The 19,709-nt window shown below is 37.4% G+C and overlaps 1 protein-coding gene, 1 non-coding gene and 1 pseudogene across 2 annotated transcripts; 1 reads left to right on the forward strand and 2 right to left on the reverse strand.

Annotated features, from left to right (window-relative positions):
- Nucleotides 1–1,267: 1,267 nt before the first annotated feature.
- On the reverse strand, nt 1,268–5,197 carry LOC145785282 (uncharacterized; annotated as a pseudogene).
- Nucleotides 3,783–3,884, reverse strand: LOC145786040 (U6 spliceosomal RNA). The gene has a single exon (XR_014291260.1). It is a non-coding gene; the product is annotated as a U6 spliceosomal RNA (small nuclear RNA).
- Nucleotides 5,198–9,778: 4,581 nt separating the features above from the next.
- Nucleotides 9,779–18,266, forward strand: LOC145785568 (aprataxin-like). Its single transcript, XM_082597228.1, has 8 exons — nt 9,779–13,585; nt 13,951–14,105; nt 14,766–15,178; nt 15,645–15,740; nt 15,956–16,038; nt 16,419–16,522; nt 17,012–17,090; nt 17,566–18,266. Exons 1-8 carry the CDS (start codon nt 13,389–13,391, stop codon nt 17,639–17,641), a joined length of 1,203 nt encoding a protein of 400 aa, XP_082453354.1. The 5' UTR covers nt 9,779–13,388; the 3' UTR covers nt 17,642–18,266.
- The last annotated feature ends 1,443 nt before the right edge of the window (nt 18,267–19,709 follow it).

A 19,709-nucleotide genomic window follows, 5' to 3' on the forward strand; every position in this document is an offset into this window, starting at 1 on the left:
TTTTGGTTTTATTTTAAGTAGCAAACAAAAGTATGCAATTTTTTAGCAAGATACATATTTTGCAGTACGGTATGGGATTTGCAAAATACAAATTGTTAATGTGCACCTTCTCTTATTACAATGATATTTTCAAAGTCTGAGAATGGAGTGATTTTTTTGATTACTTTCGAGTAAACTTTTATTGAAGTTTCGTATAACGCTTGCCTGATGATTGCAAATAGCAAAAATGTGCTTTAACAAGATGAAGAAACAAGTTGAAATCATAACTGAACAAACTACTATTCTTAAACATAAAAGTTTGAATCTACTCATCCATAGTTGCCATGAAACGCAGCTCTGTGCTATACTGACGTGTTGCATGCTTTCTACCTCTCACTGGGGTTTACCACCCACGTTCAGGTTTAACTTTAGGTTGATTCAACCTTTTCCTTTTTTTGCACGACAAACATTTCCATCTCATTTCCAACACTTTTTTTTATTCCATTGGCCATGTTGCTGCCATACTTAAGACAAGTGTATTGTGTTGAGAGCAACTCGTGCTCCTTCAACCAAGCGACTGTATCAGTTGTGGTAGAAAGTACTCCTCTTGAATGCAAATCACTGTTGTTAACATCAAACAAATTTCGAAAAGTTTAATTTTTTAAGCAACCGTTAAGTATATATTGCAAAATTTTAAAGGAACCTTGTAGCCTACAGTAAAACCATGTACCAACACAGCAGATGAGTGATTTATTTTATTACACCATGCAAAAGGAAAAAGTGACAATGAAATTGTTAAGAATCGGTATAAACTGATGAAGATTACTACATAAGCTCAACCACATAATAGCACAATTAGTTCTGCATGCGGTTAATAGGTAGCTTTTTATTTTTCTAATAAGGATGTTTGATTGTTAATATTATGGTAATGAGGTCACGTTTTTCTAATCTTTGCAAGGCATGAAACATTGCTTTTAAAGATTACACTTTCTTTCAACTCAATAATGTTTTCGAAATCATAGAACGGCGTTTTTTTATTGCTCTTTTATGAAAATTGTTCTGATACTCATTCTTAATTGAAGTAAGTATTGTACACCATAATTTTGGCGTTATATGGTTGATTAACAACCTAATATTGTTTTGAAGAGTAAAAAGAAGTTTCTTATTTTGTATTTTTTTGGTAGCAAGTTGCATATTTTGTGGTATTTGCAAAGTACAAATTCTTGATATGCACCTTCTCTTATTATAATGATATTTTCAAAGTCTGAGAATGGAGTGATTTTTTGAGTTAGCTTTCAGGAGCTATGTCAAGAGGCCGTCTGAAGACACGCCACTTAGAAGAAAGGATACCAAACGCGTTTTCAACGACACGGTGTGCTCTTGACAAACGATAATTGAAAATGCGATGCTTTTTGGGCAAATCTCTCCTGGGAAAAGGTCTCGTAAAATGTTCCTTCAACCCAAACGCTTCATCACCCACAAACACATGTGGGAGCTTCCTACAGCTGTTCGGCAGCGTAGCAAGTCCTGGGAGGTTTAATGTTCCGGTGTTCAAATGCTTGCCAAAAGTGGAATTGGCAATTAAACAAACAGAGTCAGATTGACTCCCATATGCTTCGCTGTCAACACACGTAAAGTTATACTGAGCATCTACGACTGCAGGTTATACGATGCTGAATGTGTGCTTGTAGTTGAAGTATTGTGATCCACAGTTCGCTGGTGCTTGTAGTAGGATGTGTTTCCCATCCACACTACCTGTCAAATACACAACATAAAAAATGAAGTTGTAGCCTACTGAAAAAAAGCACACATCTTGATAAGTGACCTAACGCCAGCAGGCTATAGCATGCAGACAATATGAACTGATTGGTTTTGCTTCAGAGAAGCATACTTGAAATTGAAAAGCATCGCAATCAATGTTTGAAGCATAGCCTACCAGTGCAATTTGGAAATTGCCAATAGTGTTGGTAATCATCTGCTGTTTTAAGCCAGTCTGCAGTAGTTGGATGTGGCAAAAACTCTGGGCTCAAGGCATTCCATATCGCAGAACACGTTTCTGGAATAATACCACATAGAGTGGACTTGTGCGACTGTGCGTTCTGTATGATGCAGCAATTGTCGTGTAGGAATCTCTAGTGGCAAGATATCTGAAACAGAGAAATGGCCTACCGTAATTAAAATGTTGTTTAGCCTGCATTTATATGTGATGAAGGTTTGTCATGGACCGATGATGTCACTGTTACTCAGATGTTTGCACACCGTTCTGTTTCTCTCTTTCTTATCCCAATTATAGGAATGCGTTGTTCAATATCATCCCATCATTGCTTTCCTATATGTTTTGTTTTTTGGAGCCCACTCAATGGTGGTCATCTTCTACATAAGCACCTTTGTTATTTCATACTTTTTGCTGAGTTGTTTGATGTAGCCTATTTGGGTGAAATCAGTGAAATGGAGCATTGCATGGGAATACACTTTGTGAAAAAAACATCACTAGTTTTCTATTACTTTTCTGCTTGTGATAAATCCATATTTTCACAAAACATGCAGAAACAAAATAGGCAAAAATAGGATTATATGTATTTTTCAAATAATGATAATGTGCACAAAATATCAATAACCTCTCAAGTACATGTAGCTCCATGCAAAGTGAAAATTACATGACTTTTGCCTTTTCTTTTTATTTCTATCTCATGGATCTCATTGTCATGTGTAGACATTTTGAAGTTATCCCAGTTACCAGAGTGGAAATGCATAAGTGAGAGTAGTGCAAACAATTTTTATGTTGGTGACTAACAATTGCAAAGTTTAAAGAATGTGTAGGCTAAATAGTAATAAAATTAGGGCAACAATTCTTTCACACCAGCAACATTATCTTTTCTTGCATCTATGAATAATAGGCATACCTCAATGTCATTGTCAGTCTTTGTTGTGGAGGAATTGGTCTCCGTAAGTGAGTTTGACACTTTGTAATGCTCGGACTAATTTTGCTGAGCAGTGCATCAAATTGGTCAGGCATCATTCGAAAATAAGTGAAAAAGGAAGATGTTCTTTCAAGTCTCATTTCACTGACAAGACGGTTGTATTCTCCTGCATACACACATTTTAATTTCAGTAGGTATGTCATAGCATTATTAGCCTGTGACTTGAACTGAACTTACCAAGCACTGCATAGGCCTACATTTTTTGGCATACAATTACTGTATGTAGCACACTCAGTTGGTTATACTATACCGAAAAACTGGCACACACAATTAAAAATAGTAGTCATTCATTTAATCTACATCAGGGGTCACCAAATGGCGGCCCGCCACGCTGTATCGCTGCGGCCCGCGGAAGGCATCAGCGTACAAGTATAACCAAAAATACTTTTCTTGAGGGAGTTAAAGAGCACGAAGGCAAAAAATACTTTCCTGGAAGCATATTTTCGCATTGCATACGATTCCACCGACCGACCAATCAGATTATAGTTCAAGGTGGGGGTTGCTTAAAGTTATTCCAATGCGATGTCCAGCCACACTGTCCCAGTGGTTGATTAAAACGTCTGTTTTCGAATTTTGAAATTGTCTGTGAGCATAGGGTTGCTTATTTTAAGTTTGCAAATGTCATGTAAACACTAGTGCGAGTTTCACCGTTATTGTGTTTCACGAGCAGTGTTCTCTTTATGCAAGTTTTTGTTGGCAAAATGGGTCGGTGTGCCAACTCAATTTATAATAAATTGGCAATATATTACATATAAATTTAGAGACTTTTTCTGATTGTATTATGAAAATATTTAGCTTAGTACTGCAAAATGTTTTTTTTAAAGAAATATGGAACGCTTCACGATTTTGTGTGTCATCCTTGCGCAGGAGCCATGCTAATCTGTATCGTTCCAATTATAGTATATGTACTGCCGAAGCAAGTACTGCAAAATGTTGTAAATCAACAATTAAGTTCTTGCCACGCTGATGAGCACCGCAAGTGACAGTTGTCTATAATCAAAGAAAGACGGTTTTATAGATTCTCACAAAAAGGAGGAAAAACCAACTCATTGCTTGTTTAGAGGGAAGACTGTTCATAAATTACGATTTTTTGGTGATTTCCACAAGCGTTTGTTTTATTGTACCTGGTGTGATGATGTCTAGTTTAGCGTTGGTGGTGCCTTCAACATTTAGTTGCAGAATGGTCACTCCTTGACCTACAACAGCTGGTGCTGTTCGCCCTGACAAGGGCGCTGTACTTGGTCTGGGAGTGCCATTCTGATGATTGTTCTTCCGCATAACTTTATAGCCACAGTTGTAGCAAGTTTAGTTTCCCAAAGTCGGTACTTGCGGGGGCGGCCACGTGGAGGTACTTGCTTTCGTCGGCAGAGAGTGCTGGTTGGGAGTGTGGTGAAATGCAGACGGCAGCACACATTATCAAGGATTGCCGGCTATACAGACCTCCTCATGGTATGGAAGGCCTAGTTTCCATCGATGACGACACCAGGCAGTGGTTAACCAACGGATGCCCTGACATATAGCGACAACACGAGAGAAGATGGTACCTGGTTTCTTTTTCGCTGTTATTGGAGCCTATTTTTCGCTGTTATGTTTGCAGGTCACTATTGTTGCCTGTATTGCGATGTGTCAAACATTTCCTTGTTTACGGAAACTGTTAATTGCAAGATATCTTTTGCGAAGCGAAGTAACAACACCACTCTTGCTTGGCGATGAATATTCTGATGAAACCGCTCTCCTCGCTATAAGTGCACAAAACAAGTGGCCTCTATTTATTAGGCATTGTTAAAAAAGTCAAAAGTGTTGTAAAAGGAGCTTGGCCTGGCAGTAGCGTTGTTCGATTAATTTTGTTGCTACGGCCGTATTCTAACATAAATATGAACAACATGTAACGCTGCATACTGGGTACGAAATGCGTTTTTTTCTAGCATAAGAGTCAACCTACCTAACATTTTATTAGTGCGGCCCGCCACAGCTCTCCTTAGTGCCAAAGTGGCCCGCATGCAAAAAAGGTTGGTGACCCCTGATCTACATCAACTGATGAGAGTTCAGTTCAGTTTTTTTTTTTCTCCATTAAATCTCATTGAAAGGTTAGGAAAGGGACCTCGGGAACACAAGCAAAGCTATGATTGGATGTAGGCCTAAACTAAAAAATATACCTAGGCTGTAATATCAAACTTACCCAGTTGATTTCTCCTCTGAAGAATGGGATGAACCCACCACCTCCAAGTCTTTCGCATTCTTCTTTTTTTTTTTAATTAAACAATGCAACGCCAGCAGAACCAAATCTTCATCACTGATAGTCATACTTGTACCTTCAAAACTTGTGAACTATTTTGCAAATAAAGGGAAATTCCCACGATTACTTGCGTTATGGACGCGTTTAAACGCAAGTAGTCTAAACACTAGTGGTTTGAGACAAAACGCATCGATGACGTAACGCAACAAAACCGCACGAAAAACGCATGTAGATTAGGGTGGCCAAAAAAAATTGAAATTTTTTATTTTTGTTTGCACACCCTCTCATTTGAGGAGGATTCATGAAAAAATGACACTGTGAAAATTTGAAGTGAATCCGACAAGAGGAAGTGCTCTCCCACCGACCTCTAAATTTGCTTTCTTTGGCATAATTCGTCAAAATTCCTGGAATATGTGACGTAATTCTTTTTTGACTTATCTACATTGCAGTTGCAGCATTTTTGTTTTAACCATTGTTTTACTCTGAATTTATGATGTAATAATTGTTTCCACATGCAAAAAAACGTAAATAATGCACAAAATAGATCACATTAACAAGCGTTTGGCATGAAATTTAATGCACTAAACTTTAGCAAAAACCGCATAAAAGTACGTTCACCAGTCACAATCGCAACGCTTCAGGTGACAACACATTGCCCAGAAAAAGCAAAAGAAATGTTTGTAAAGAGTCAAGCCATTGATTTTATTTAATGAAGCTGTTGGCTTCTACTTGCACTTGTTGGAAGTGCGCAGCTTTCTGTGGTGCTCGACCACCTGATAGAGGAGCTGGTGCTGTTGTTCATTTTCTGTAAGGACTTCATTGAAGTCAGTAGCTAATTTGACTGCCCAGTGCCCGCTCTGCACAATCATTGACGACTTTGAGATCATGGCATGCAAGAAATAGCAGCCTTCGATTAAATGCCTGCTGCACGACAGTGATAGCTCCAATGTGGATTCTCGTATTGCTTGATGTCGTGTCAAAACAAAGTGCAGCTAAATGCTCTGCTATAACTCGTGTATGAATTCCACTACTTTTTGGCCCATTAGTGATCCCGTTCCAACAGGCAGCTTCGGAATGTCAAGCAGTATCTCAACATGCATTCCAGACACTACAATGGCCAAAGAGTCGCACTTTGTGCCATTGGCATTAGTCAAATGTTTACCATAAAAATGAGCAACAAGTGGAACTGTTGGTTTAAATTTTTGCCGCACTGCAGCTGCCAGGCTTTCACGTGAGGTGTTTCGAGCATTCATGACAGAGGAATGTGACATTGTCAATTCATTTATATCAATTCCAGCTGCAGCAAGAGCAGGAGTGACGATCATCATTGCTTGACGACTTGATGTTATTGTTCTGTTCAGTGCTGCATTAAACAGTGGATTATCGATAATGCAGCGTTTTGGTAATGGCTGCTCCTACTGGGTTTTCTTTTGTTTTGGTGTTATTTGGATTTAGGGTGCAATCAATGGGTCACTGGAAGAATCTTCATCATCTGCTGATCATTTTCAGATGAGAAAGCAGCAGCACTTGATGGATTGTAGATCATACCTTCTCTAGAATTTGGTCTGTTTTTTTTTTTGGGCCATTTTCAACGTACACCTAGATTTTTTTCCATGACACTGACTTCCGCCCCTTCTGTTTCAACCGTTTTTGCTAGACCAGGGAATGATGCACTTTCTTCATAATTTACCACCACCCAATCATCGATTGACAAAGTTATCCTGCTGAACATGTGTTCATTGTCATTGCTATCACTTTCATGATTTTCATCATGTGTATCTTGATCTCCATCATTTGAGTTTTCAGCTGAATTCTCATTTTTTTACATCATTTGCTATCATATAGCGCTGATGCTCCTCCCCGGTTCAACAGTGACTGTTTTCTTTTCTGTTTTGGCTCAGTGCAAAAAATATGAGTGTATTCCATGCAGGACATCTAGGAATGTCTCACCAGGTGGTAAGGCATTTTTTTCTTTCAGATTACACAATAAAAGACGCTTTTGATGGTAAACTTTGATTCCAATGCTTACACAATCCTTTGCACCAGGCATAAGGCTCGAGTATTCATCATCCTCATACAATGCAAGTACCAAAGACCTTGTTTCATTGTCGATGCCAGATCGTGCAAGTCTTTGTGGCATAGCCAGTACACCCTTTTCCTTTTTTAATGTGGTTGCCTGCGTACTGTGAACGGGTGCCAGACGATTCGTCCCTGAGATGTTTCATCCCGACGTTTCGGCCCTACAAGACATCGGCTACTTTGGTGGAAACTGCAAGATTGAGAGTGGCAAAACACCGTCGAAAGATCTCAGGGACGAAACATCTGGCAAGTGTGTGAGATTGAGAGTGGAAAAACACCGCTACCGAAAAGAAGTTTTATTCGAAGTCGGCATGTAGCTGTATTTGAGGCTGTAGCTAACCCTTACCTGAGCGACTGCACGCCGTGACCGTGGTGGCGCCCTTGTCATGGGGGACAAGACGAATCGCAGACCAGAAGGCTTACTCAACGAATCGCAGTCGAAGTACTGCTCTAGCGATCATGACACCTAGTCTTGTCGCGACTGACCCGAACGGCCTCTCCACGGCTTCGCTGAGCGTCGCCGAAAGAAAGACGACCACCTTATCTTTGCCTGCTTCGGACAGGGCACGAACAAATCCGACTTAGAGGCGTTCAGTCGTAAGCCCGTGGACTGTAGCTTCGTGCCGCTGTCCGATCGGCCAAGCGCACGTACCAAATGTCGGAATCTGCGTTCCATATTAGTGGGTGAACAATCCAACGCTTAAGCCTTAATTTAAGGGCCGAAACGTAGGGACGAAAGATCTCAGGGATGAAACATCTTGCAAGCCTGTGAACATTGGAAAAACTCTGCTGTTTTGTCTACAGACCAAGAGGTGGGTTTTAGAGTCAAAGTTTGAACTTTATCAGCACGTCTTTGAACTTTCTGAAAGCGATCACGTAATTCATCCATGAGTTTGCCCAATTGGTCATCATTTATGTCAGATTTGGTCAGAGAAGAACCTGGACTAAAAGTGATATTCAGAGGAATTGTACCAGCACACCTAGAAAAACTTTTGTTAGGATTTTTTGCTGCTGAAGTTATTTTCCTTTTCACAAATGTAGGACGTTGCTTTTTTAACTTACTGTGTAGGTTAAGAGGAGACTGGCCAAGCACTTGTAAAGCAGAGTTCACCATTTTTTGTCTAGAAAAATTAGTCTCTTCTGCTTCCTGCCAATCCATTGAAATTTCACTTTGCCCTGACTCAGAAGTGGTATCGGTATTGACTTCGGCAACATTTTCAAAAGAAACTGACTTCTTTCAACAAGTTACACACAACTTCTGACCAGGAATGATGGAAGGCAATTTTATTTTGTTTAGTACAGCAGATTTTAAATTTATTTCTTTTGTTAGTCTTATTTTTGGTTTATGAATGCCAAAAATGTAACCACAGCCTTTTCCACAATGATTTGAATATTTTTTCAGAAAGTAAGCAAAATGATGATTGCAAACTGTTGACATTGGCAGTTCCTCTTTTTCAAGTTCAATCCCAGATCTCCATAGAACTAAAAAAAAATTATACCAAAGTTCGCATAAGTGTTAATAACTTGAAAGAGATACAAGTAAACCCCTGCAAACTATACATTGCTGGAAAGCACAAGAAATTCTCTTTCATATTATGATATCTATTTCAAGATTAAGGTATAAGAACTAAAGATACACAAGCTTAAAAAAATACAAGATTTTTTGCAGCGCATTAACAAAATATCTAAAAACTCAAATGGCCTAGAAGATATTTATTCCATACTTGGTGAAATAATATTATTAACTTATGTCAACAACCCTATGGGGGCATTTTTAGAAAAAAGCTTCCCAACAAAAAATACAGTCTTTTTAACAAGAGCACTTCAATTTTTCAAATTTGAGCTTACTATTGGCCATAAAAACTTACACAAGCAAAATTTTAAGAAAATGCCCCATAGCTTTACTTTAGACACCCTAAATAACATTTGTACAAAATTTTAGCAAAATCGGATAACCACCTGAGGAGGAGTTAGAAATTGAAGACCAAAAATATCGATTTCGAGAAAAACAGCAAAAACGCTCAACTCTCAAAAAACCCTCTCTGCTTTCACTCATGCTTTGTCCTAAGTCAAAACATGCTTTGTTTTTATTACAATATCAGCAATTTCTTATCACCAATTTCCACTTATTTCAAGCTGTTTTTCTGTTTACAATAGCTATATATAGCTTGGTGAAAGGGAGCATATTTTCTTGCTGGATTTGAAATATTCTGTGAAAAATTAGCTCTGTTTATCAAAAGTGCTTCCAGTAAATGGTAATTTTGGACAAGAAGGAGTAGGAATTTCAATAAACTAATCACATATTTGGAATCAGCATCAAATTTTTGTCCTAAATCGATCAAAACACAAAAATTAATAAAAAATTGATTTTTAAATAGTAGTGCACCCTTGTCCAATTTTCAAATTTTTTTTGCCTCAGTTCAAATTTTGTAAACATCAAAATATATCAAAATCAACACCTTTTGAAACCTAGTGGTTACATTTCTTACTAAAATTTGTTGAATTACTGTATAATGGAAGGCTTCTTCCAGTTAGCAATGTTCTCCATTTTGCAGATCTGAAAAATGCAATATCCAAAGGTTGTATGAGATGAGTGGTGGTAAGCAAATGAAATTTATCTTGTTTTGATTGCATGTTTTAAGAACTTCTTCCTTCATGTGTGAAGAGAGGTTGTCACCAACACCTGCTTTGAGGTTGTACTTTATGCAAATGTTCAACTTCTACTGTTTGTTTACTACTTCTACTTTTACTACTGTAACTTCCATGTTTTCTTTGTGGGAACGTACATACCCAATAAACCATATAGGTCCGCCTGCCATTTCCCACACTGTAACGCATAAGCTGTTTGCCTCCAAATTGTTTTCTTTGCATATATCCGAAACAGGGTGATCTCCATTCGGTAAAATGCATTGCATAAAGGACGTTTTGATTACTTGGCAAGTCCATGATTGTTACAGCACTGGAGACTGATGAATCAATATCCCTCAACAAAATGCACAGATTTTCGAGACGTTCCTTATGGGAAATATTGTTCAGTTTGAATTGTTCAAATATTGTTGAAGGCTTTGTATAATTAGAACTTTATCTTATTCCCTGATGCTTGGATTCAAGTATGGGACTCACATTTACCTTTTATTGTCTTTGATCACTGCAATTGAGCAGCCACCGTAGTATCGAATGTTTTCATGGGTTTTTGGTGCCTATCCTTGTTTGCCACCACGGCTACCACTACTGCATCCAGCGTTATTTGTTTATGACATGAGTGTACAAACTTAATTGTTGGATTTTAGTTATTTCTTTTAATATTTTTTATTTACCCAAACTGAAAATTTATTTGAAACGGCCCATGACCTAGAAAATATCGTTTTAAACTACGTACTATACCGTATATATTTTTTGTAAAATTGTGTTAAAGAATTATCAACAAATGTATTCTGAAATTTTGATATTTTGACAAATTTACGACATCCAAATTTTTCAAAAACCAATGTTGTACTTACTAAAACTGTAGGCTCCACGGTCCTGTAAAATGTGATATTTTTTGTAAAATTGTGTTAAAGAATTATTAACAAATGTATTCTGAAATTTTGATATTTTGACAAATTTACGACATCCAAATTTTTCAAAAACCAATGTTGTACTTACTAAAATCGTTTTAAACTACGTACTATACCGTATATATTTTTTGTAAAATTGTGTTAAAGAATTATCAACAAATGTATTCTGAAATTTTGATATTTTGACAAATTTACGACATCCAAATTTTTCAAAAACCAATGTTGTACTTACTAAAACTGTAGGCTCCACGGTCCTGTAAAATGTGATATTTTTTGTAAAATTGTGTTAAAGAATTATTAACAAATGTATTCTGAAATTTTGATATTTTGACAAATTTACGACATCCAAATTTTTCAAAAACCAATGTTGTACTTACTAAAACTGTAGGCTCCACGGTCCTGTAAAATGTGACTAAATTCAAAAGACATGTGTCAGCTAACTGACATAGGCTATGTCGCCAAGTGGTGAGAACCACTCATGACCGTTGTTGCTAATTTTGAAAGCAGATGGATGTGTCTGTGGTTACGTTGACTTTGATGATTTTATATAAAGCTTCAACTTTGCGTTTCAAGTTTTATGGAGTGCTCGAAGAGTAATCGTTTTTTGAAGAAATTTTTATACAGAGTGTCTCAAAAAATCGTGTGTGTTAATATTTTAATAAATTCAGAAAAATGCAAATATATATATATATTAATACACTGCCTACCTTCAAGTAATGTGGCTGATGCAAGGTTTTGTTGTCACATGAAAAAATGTTTTATGTCATGTTTTTAATGTGCCACGTTGTTCTGAAGTGCATTTTGGCAGAATGTTGAAGAATTGCATGTGGTTACTGGGAAATATTTTGTGTCTGTTTTATTTCTCCGCAAGATCTTGGGACAGAAAGACATTTTTGATGTGGCATTCTGCATTAGCAATTTTTTTTCTGCAATTTGCATCCGTTCTGGAACATCCATTTCAATCCACTCTTGAATGACATTAAAGTCAATTAAGTGGAATCGCAAGCACCATGTGTCATTCTCCTCTAATGTTACGTCTTGAGATCAGATTGTTTCACATGGGTCATTCTGTCGCTTCCTATGAGTCAACACTAATTAAAAATTTCTTCATGGAGGCTTTCTGAGTGTTTTTAAAACGTTTTCTCTGTCCACCCACTGACCACCTACCGTGAACGTGAATAGCCAGAAAATTAACAACGTTAACACAATGGAATTATGCACTTAGATCTCTGCACTTCTATCGTGCACTGAACGTCGGTGTTTGTAATGGCTCTTTGCCCATGTATTTGGCTTGTATGGTAACAGTTCAGTCTTGAATTCAAAGTTGGGCCAAGACTCACTTGTCTGTTCTGGCAAGTTTAGGTTGTCCATTTGAGGGATAAGATGCTTGGTGGTAGACATGAAGACTGGCTTCTTGCCTTTCTGTATAGTACTCAAGTTCATCAAAAGTTACATGATCTTGGATAAGTTCAGAAATGATGGATTAAAGAAACCACCGATCAGATTATCTGCGGATTTAATAAAACATGAATCATTGTAAGCTCACTCAGTACCCAGTAGGCGACAGCACTTCATAATTTCCACAGTTTATTTGGTATAGCTGATGAATTTATGTCGAAACTATACGAGTTATTTTCTGTTTTTACCACATACCGGTAGTTTATATTAAGTCTTGACAAAACTCTGTCCCCTTTTTTGAAATTGGTAATTGAGATTAATTACTTTTTGAGACACTCTGTGATGCCAAATTTAGATTTTTATATTTGATGTTGTGTAGAGCTGTTAAAGTTCATCACTTCTTGTTAGCTATTTTTAAAATAAGCCACTCACAGGCAGGGTTGCCAGGCAAGAAAAACTTGTGCATGTTCTGTATTGCAAAAATGTTGCTGCTGTGAATGAAACAAAGTCATGGTACCAATGGTCATTAAACTACAAGAGTTTTGACTTATATCTGAATACCGGTAAGAGACCGTAATTCTGAACTTCAGATAACGCATAATGAATTTCATTACTTATCTGACAGTATGACTTTGGTGTCTTGTGAATCAATTTTATCCAGGGTTGCTTGTTTGTTGTGAGAAAAGTGCAATTTTACTGCTTCAAAATTTATTATAACCTTGTTAGGAACTGTTTGTTTTTCAACGTGTTATATAAATAATATTTGACAATTTAGTTTATTATTGCTTTACTGTTGTGCTAGTAATGACAGCTTTGCTCATATGGATGAATCGTTCTTTATTGTGCAGTAATGTGCATTGTGTTTTTTTGTCTGTGGATGTGGTAATAGGCAAAAATTGTTGTAAATGCTGAATGCATACTATACTACATTTAATTCGCTCTACTTTGCTTTTTTGCTCAGCATTGAGCACTTTTTGTAGTTAAGGATTAATAGTTTTCATTGTTATGCTACATTTATATGATTTTGTTTGTTTACATGTGTTGGTAACTTTCATTACGTTTTTAAATGTGTTTGTTCGTGATATGAGGCATCTGTTCGTTAATTACATTATTTCAATGTTTTAAAATGAATTTATTTCATGTATTTTACCAGTTGTAATGATCATTTCTAATTATTGTTGTCGTAGAATGGCTCATAGTATAACTTGTAGCCTTAGGAGTTTAGATCACCTTCACTCTGGTATAGCATTACCAGATGAATGCCCTGTTGTCATTGGAAGAATGCCTGAGCTTAAGATTGTTGACTCGTCATGTTCACGAAACCAGCTGGAGTTGCGGGCGAACCACAGTAAAAGGTATTCAGTGCATGCTTTTTTTCTTCCTGTTTGTTACACACGTTTTTATATTTTTACACATTGCAGGCATGAATAGCAGTAGCCTAGTAAAAAATTAAACACATATGATAGCTTGCAAATTTGGCTGATTTTATAAAGTGTGTTACTGTATATTGTCTCACATAGTAGGATTAAAAAGCAAGGTTTTACCTATGGCCTTACATGCAATTGAAATAAATCAATTATCAACTACAAATGTCTGCTTGACGAGAACTTTCAATTCAGCATCAGCGTGTTTGCTTATTCTTTGTTTTGAATTTACTAGGTTTGATACTCCAATAAAAATTATAATAGGCAAGTATTTTATTAATTTTCATGTGTTTTAGGTACGTTCTTGTCAAACGACTTGGAATAAACCCTTCACAAATAGAAGGAATTGATATTGAAAGACACAAATCATCTCGATTGCAGCCTGGTCAAACACTGTATGTTGCCAATATGAAATTTCCTCACCATGTTGTATTTGAAGACACAGATGAAAGTACGAAGGACACGCTGTAGTTAGATTATAATTATATCTGTCAATTCAAGCAGCAGTAACACTGCGGGGTGCAATGCACACTGCACACTGCACATTTTAAGCACATTTGCAAATATTTATTCTAGATATGGGATGCAGCTGTTGTGAAAAACAGCACCCGGTGAACCACAGTTGAGAGAGTAATAATATCAGTACAAAACTGACTTAGTTTGTGATTACATTAGTGCTTCAAACATGAAACAAACACCCTAAGGTAGAGTTTAACCTTTTTCATGTCAGTTTTGACTGTTATTGAACAAAGATTTAAAACTAAATGTTAATATGTTGATTTATTGGTATCTGTATGCAAGTGTACACAGCAAGAACTACACTTCCAGCCTTAACCTGTTGCACCGGCAATAGCTGAAGAGGTTTTGAACTGATTGTTTAACTGTCACTCTGTCAATCTATTATGCTACACATGCATCAGTTGCACTCTAATTGGCTAGGTGAATAATTATTGTAATGAGTGCATTCTGAACTCGACACGTCTGTGAAGTTCTTATGTATGTCTTATCATAAATGTATGAGAAATATCAATATTTGTTGAGATCGATAGTCTGACGATATGCCCATGTTTTCCAACTATTATGTTTTTTTTTTATATGGTTGTGCTTGTAGGGGAAACTGGAACCCATAGTTTGATGGAGACCACTGCCAAAGAAAAAAGTTCTATAAATGGAAGCTGTGCATCATCAGGATTATCATCTGATCGCAAAAGAAATTTTAAAGACAAAAGCAACAATAAGCATTGTAAAAAGGCCAACATTATTAACCAAGCAACATCAAAACCGACTGAATTGGATCCAAACAAGGATTCAGAATATAATTTTAAGTCGCCCAGTGTCAAGTTAAAAACGACGTCGCACATTTCTTTAACTAAATCAGAGACAGCGAATGCAAGCTTTTCAAATGTCAAATCTTCATCAAAGTTAAATCATTGGAGTCAAGGGTTAAAGTCTTCCATGTCAGACCCAGAGTTAATTGTTTTCCAAGATGACTTAGTTGTCGTTATTAAAGATAAATACCCAAAGGTAAGATGAACTTCGTTTTTTTGCCCTTTTGCTGCTTGACAGCACTCGACACTTTACAAATGGACCTGCCAAAGCAAGACACAGCTCCTTATATACGAAGGCAATGGCAGGTTTTTAAATTCACTTTATCCAAATCTGTGGACTCCATGCTGCTGTAATGGCTGCAGACTGCGACTAATAAACTTTGACAAGATTTTTTTATTTTGAATAGCGCAACGACTTTTCTTGCGATGCAAATAGGGCTATGAAAAGAATCATGAACGACACCTTTCCCAGACGGCAAAATCCTTCATTTTTAGGTTGTACGTCTGCAGACGTTGAATCAACAAAGTGACGGATATTGATGTCTAGGTTAGCTCTTAGTTACAGTATGTGTATGATATTGTTTTCTTGCAGACTTTGTTTAAATTCAAGTTTATATCAAGCGTTTGTGAGTGCCAGTTATTCATCTTGCCATTTTATGCAGGCGAAACACCATTGGCTTGTATTGCCTACAGCTAGTATCTCGACATTGAGCAAGCTTGATTCAAGTGATGTAGATCTTTTGAAGCATATGCTAAAGGTACGGGTTTGGAATATTTTTGATTTGTAGCAAAATTATTTAAGTACTAATTCTTGCATTGATAACGTCCAATCATATAAAATAATCGTTTGAAGTTTAGTGTGGAATTTTCGGCTCACTTTTATCTAGTGTAGTGGTTTTTCTAAGTGTATTGTGTATATTTAAATACAGTTTGTGGTGTTAACATGTAAGATAACAGTGTCTTTTGTGTGCAGAAAGGCGAAGCATTGGCAAAAGAGGCCGAAAAAGGTTCTTCATCAAACTTCAGATTTGGTTATCACGCTGTGGCGAGCATGAGGCAAGAAATGTTATTATAAATATTCATAATGTTAAATCTTAGCTTGGTACCAAATTTAGCAGGTTTCTGAAACTCTTACAGAGAAAAGTTTCTGTATAACTTTTGAATCAAGTGCGTGATGTACGGTACAGCAGAAGATCTCGTTTCACTATTCAAGTGATTTTATTGTTTTGTGTCCTTTCTTTTTCTCTGTTGCTTAAAATCTCTGCTTCCGTGTTTGTAATGGTTGTTGCGATGATAAAACATGAGAACATAATAAAACGTCTGCAGACGTTGAATCAATGTAAAAATGACAGATTTTCTAGCTGGAAAAACATCGTCAAATGGTTGTGTAGTGTTAGAATCAGTTCCTTTTGAGTTTACTTTCTTGATATTTGCAGCCAGCTCCATATGCACGTAATAAGCCAAGACTTCGAATCAGCTTGCTTGAAGACGAAAAAGCATTGGAATTCTTTCACAACAGACTACTTTGTAGACGCGCAAAGTAAGGAGATATGAATCTTCGCGATATTATGAATGTGAATGTTCTCTTGGCTATTACCTGTACATTTTGGCCTCCCTACATGCCTTAATAAATCGTTCAGTCTAATTGTTTTGGTTGCGAAAGTGATGGTACAGTATTTCTGTTTTAGGCCTTTGCAACCCCAACAAGGTGAGGTCGTTAATACGATAATTTAGGCCCGGTACCAATGAGATCGTCGAGCCCAAAATCAACACACTTTTAAAAAAACATACTACTCTATATGGCCCTAAAGTCATCCCTGTCCAAAAGTGCCCCTGGACCTCCAGTCAACGCTACTGGTCCTGCCCTCTCAGTTTCATGCTTCAGTGATATTTTTACTCGCTCGCTAGTTAGCGGTTAGAGTGCTCATATCCTGTGATGCCAAAAAATATCTGGTATCATGTGGTATGTATAATATACAGTACATGGTTGTCCTTGTCCATTTGTCCAATGATGCACATTATTTTTCAGTTATCATCGATGAACTTGAAAGGGAAGGAAAGGTTAAGAATCGTAAATCGTTCACCGGCTACTTGGATCATCCTCTGCGGTGAGTGTCTTCTCGGTTGCTTCAGTAAGTCATGCGTGTGAGAGGGTGCTGCTAGTGTGGGTGGTCACGGATGCGACGTACCCCCCTGCCACGTTGAATAAAGTAGCTGTCGCCTTTTTTTTTTGTAAATAAAAATTGTAAAGGTTAGCCCCATAAGATGGTCACTTGCTTTCCTTCGTCCAAGCTGATCGCTTCTACTTCCACGATTGAGACTATTACTAAGCCTTCTTTTCGCAGAAATAAAATGTGTTGCAGTAGCTATTTGCTCATTGGGCAGCAACTCAGGCTACACCTCCCAATTACTGCAACCAACGCACTGTCTCACTGTTAAGGTCTATGAGTTGCAGTTGCTGTTGGTATATGGTTGTATTTATGGAACCTTACTATTAGATACAGTGGACATATTTCAAGATAATTAGGTGGCTGGTTTAAGAATCTATTTGTTAAGCTTGTATTTTGCATTACCTTTATGTAGGTGCCATTTATGTGAACAGCCTCAGAAGAACATGCCTACATTGAAGAAGCACATTGCCAGTTGCAATCCCCGGTAACTCTTCAACTACTTTTTACTATAAGGTTGTCTAACCAGCAACGCAGTTAAAGCTTTGTTTTAGATACTTTTCGGTGATGCTTTCTCGTTGCCGCGATTTTCACTTTTCCTTTTTTTATTCGGACAATGGTAGCTTACAGATCATCTCAAAGTATGTTTTTCATGATGGTTTGTTGATGACCATAACTTTGTTTTTACACTTTCATAATTTCATCGTGGTTTAATATTTTATATCACAATGCTGAAATCTTGTGTCGACGTAATAATGTCTTGGCCTGAATAAAGATAACTTCCTCATTCGTCACTGTCGACCAAGCTTCATTTGGATTGTTGTTGTTTGTTCATTTGGATTATTTTTTTCTGTAGTCGTAAAAATTGTCACCATCACTTGCCAGTGTCGCAGCATCTTGAAACACAATTTGTTTCTATGACTTCTTACCTCCCCCCCACATCAAAATCCGTCATTTTTACATTGATTCCGCGTCTGCAGACGTTGAATCATTGTAAAACGATATATTTTGCTGTCTGGTTCGTCGCTAACAAACTTGTTTTTATTTTGAGCGTATCTTGTGTTCGTCCATTTTGAAAACAAACTTCCTGCTTTTTTATTAAAGGAATGAGATTTCAATAAATTGTGAGGCGTCTACAAGAGAAAAAGGAGACGTAAGAGCAGCGCGGAGAGCGATGAAACACTGAACAGGTAGATAGAGCAGTCAAGTTATAAAAGTTATTTCCACCATAGTGCCGCTGCGGAGTAGTACGTCATAAGCTCAAAAGTGTAAATTCGACTTATTGGGCCGTGTTTGGGGTTAAGTTTGAAAATAAAAGTCGAGCTTTGATTACACATTACACTTTCATTCACATTTTAATCCTGTTACATATGTTGACGGCATACGCGCAGAGAAAGAAAACCTCCACACAAAGTAAAGGGCTGTGTAGAAAATGATGTGTGTGGCAGCCCTGGCAATCCACAGTGTCATATTTTTTTGTGTTATCGACACGTCTCAATACGTTTCTGGATGGAGAGTATACGACTTGCCTCCAGATAGTGTTGACATCATTCACAACGTGTGTTGAGGTGCAGGACTTGGCGCACACAGCCACCACTTCACTCTTCTAGACTGAAGAGACGTGCCAAGCCCACCTATTGTGACGTTGTTATATCTTATGTTTCACATCACAATTGACTTATGGCGACCAAAGCAATGATTAACGAAACCGTAAGGAATGAAATGTTTGCTTTAGAACATTTGCTTTGAAAGCTTTTTTGTTGAAAGCAACAATACAACCCTTTCTGAGCTGCTTGGCAGATTAGTCATAACATCCATAGCCTACCGGGCAGCAACTTTCCAAAAGGTACCATTAAAAAATCCCCTTGGAGAAACAAAGGAAAAACGCAAATCATAGTTAAAATAAGTCATTGGTTTTCCATCGGCTGACTTGGCGCAGATGGTTAGGGCGGTGATAGGCTAGTCATTTCATTGACGTGGGTTTGATTCCCACTACTGCTATTGCTTTTTTTCTTCTGTAATTACCAAACAAACTTCAAAGGGGATTTTTTAATGGTACTTTTAGGAAAGTTGCTACCGGGCATTAGCATAGATATTAGATACGGATAGTAGGCTACGATTAAAATAACTACAAGCAGGAACTTTGATTTTGTTTGTTTCAGTGGCTTAAAGCCTGAGGTGGTAAAATTATGTGTAGCCTAGTTTATCAAAGTTGCTAGAATTAAGATACTCAACACCCTTTTCCAGTACAATGATGGGAATTATCAAAATCAATTTTGCCTAGCGGAATGAAAAGATTTAGAATATCACCGCTAGATGTCATTGCTGGTTAACACTGTTTTTGAGAATTCCAGCTAGGAGATGGAGTGGCGTGTTTAAATTGTTGGTCTTCAGCAGAAGACCACCACCCGAACGAATTGTGCACCAAATGAAAGCAATCAAATGCGAAATGAATAATTTACAGATAAGGCGAAAGGTTTGTGCACTGTGCAGTTCATGGTGTGAGCATGGGCCGTTGAGAGGAGAGTTTGGGCTAGATAGGCTACCAATGAGATTCTC

This window comes from Aplidium turbinatum, chromosome 16, assembly GCF_918807975.1.
Source record: "Aplidium turbinatum chromosome 16, kaAplTurb1.1, whole genome shotgun sequence".
NCBI lineage: Eukaryota > Metazoa > Chordata > Ascidiacea > Aplousobranchia > Polyclinidae > Aplidium > Aplidium turbinatum.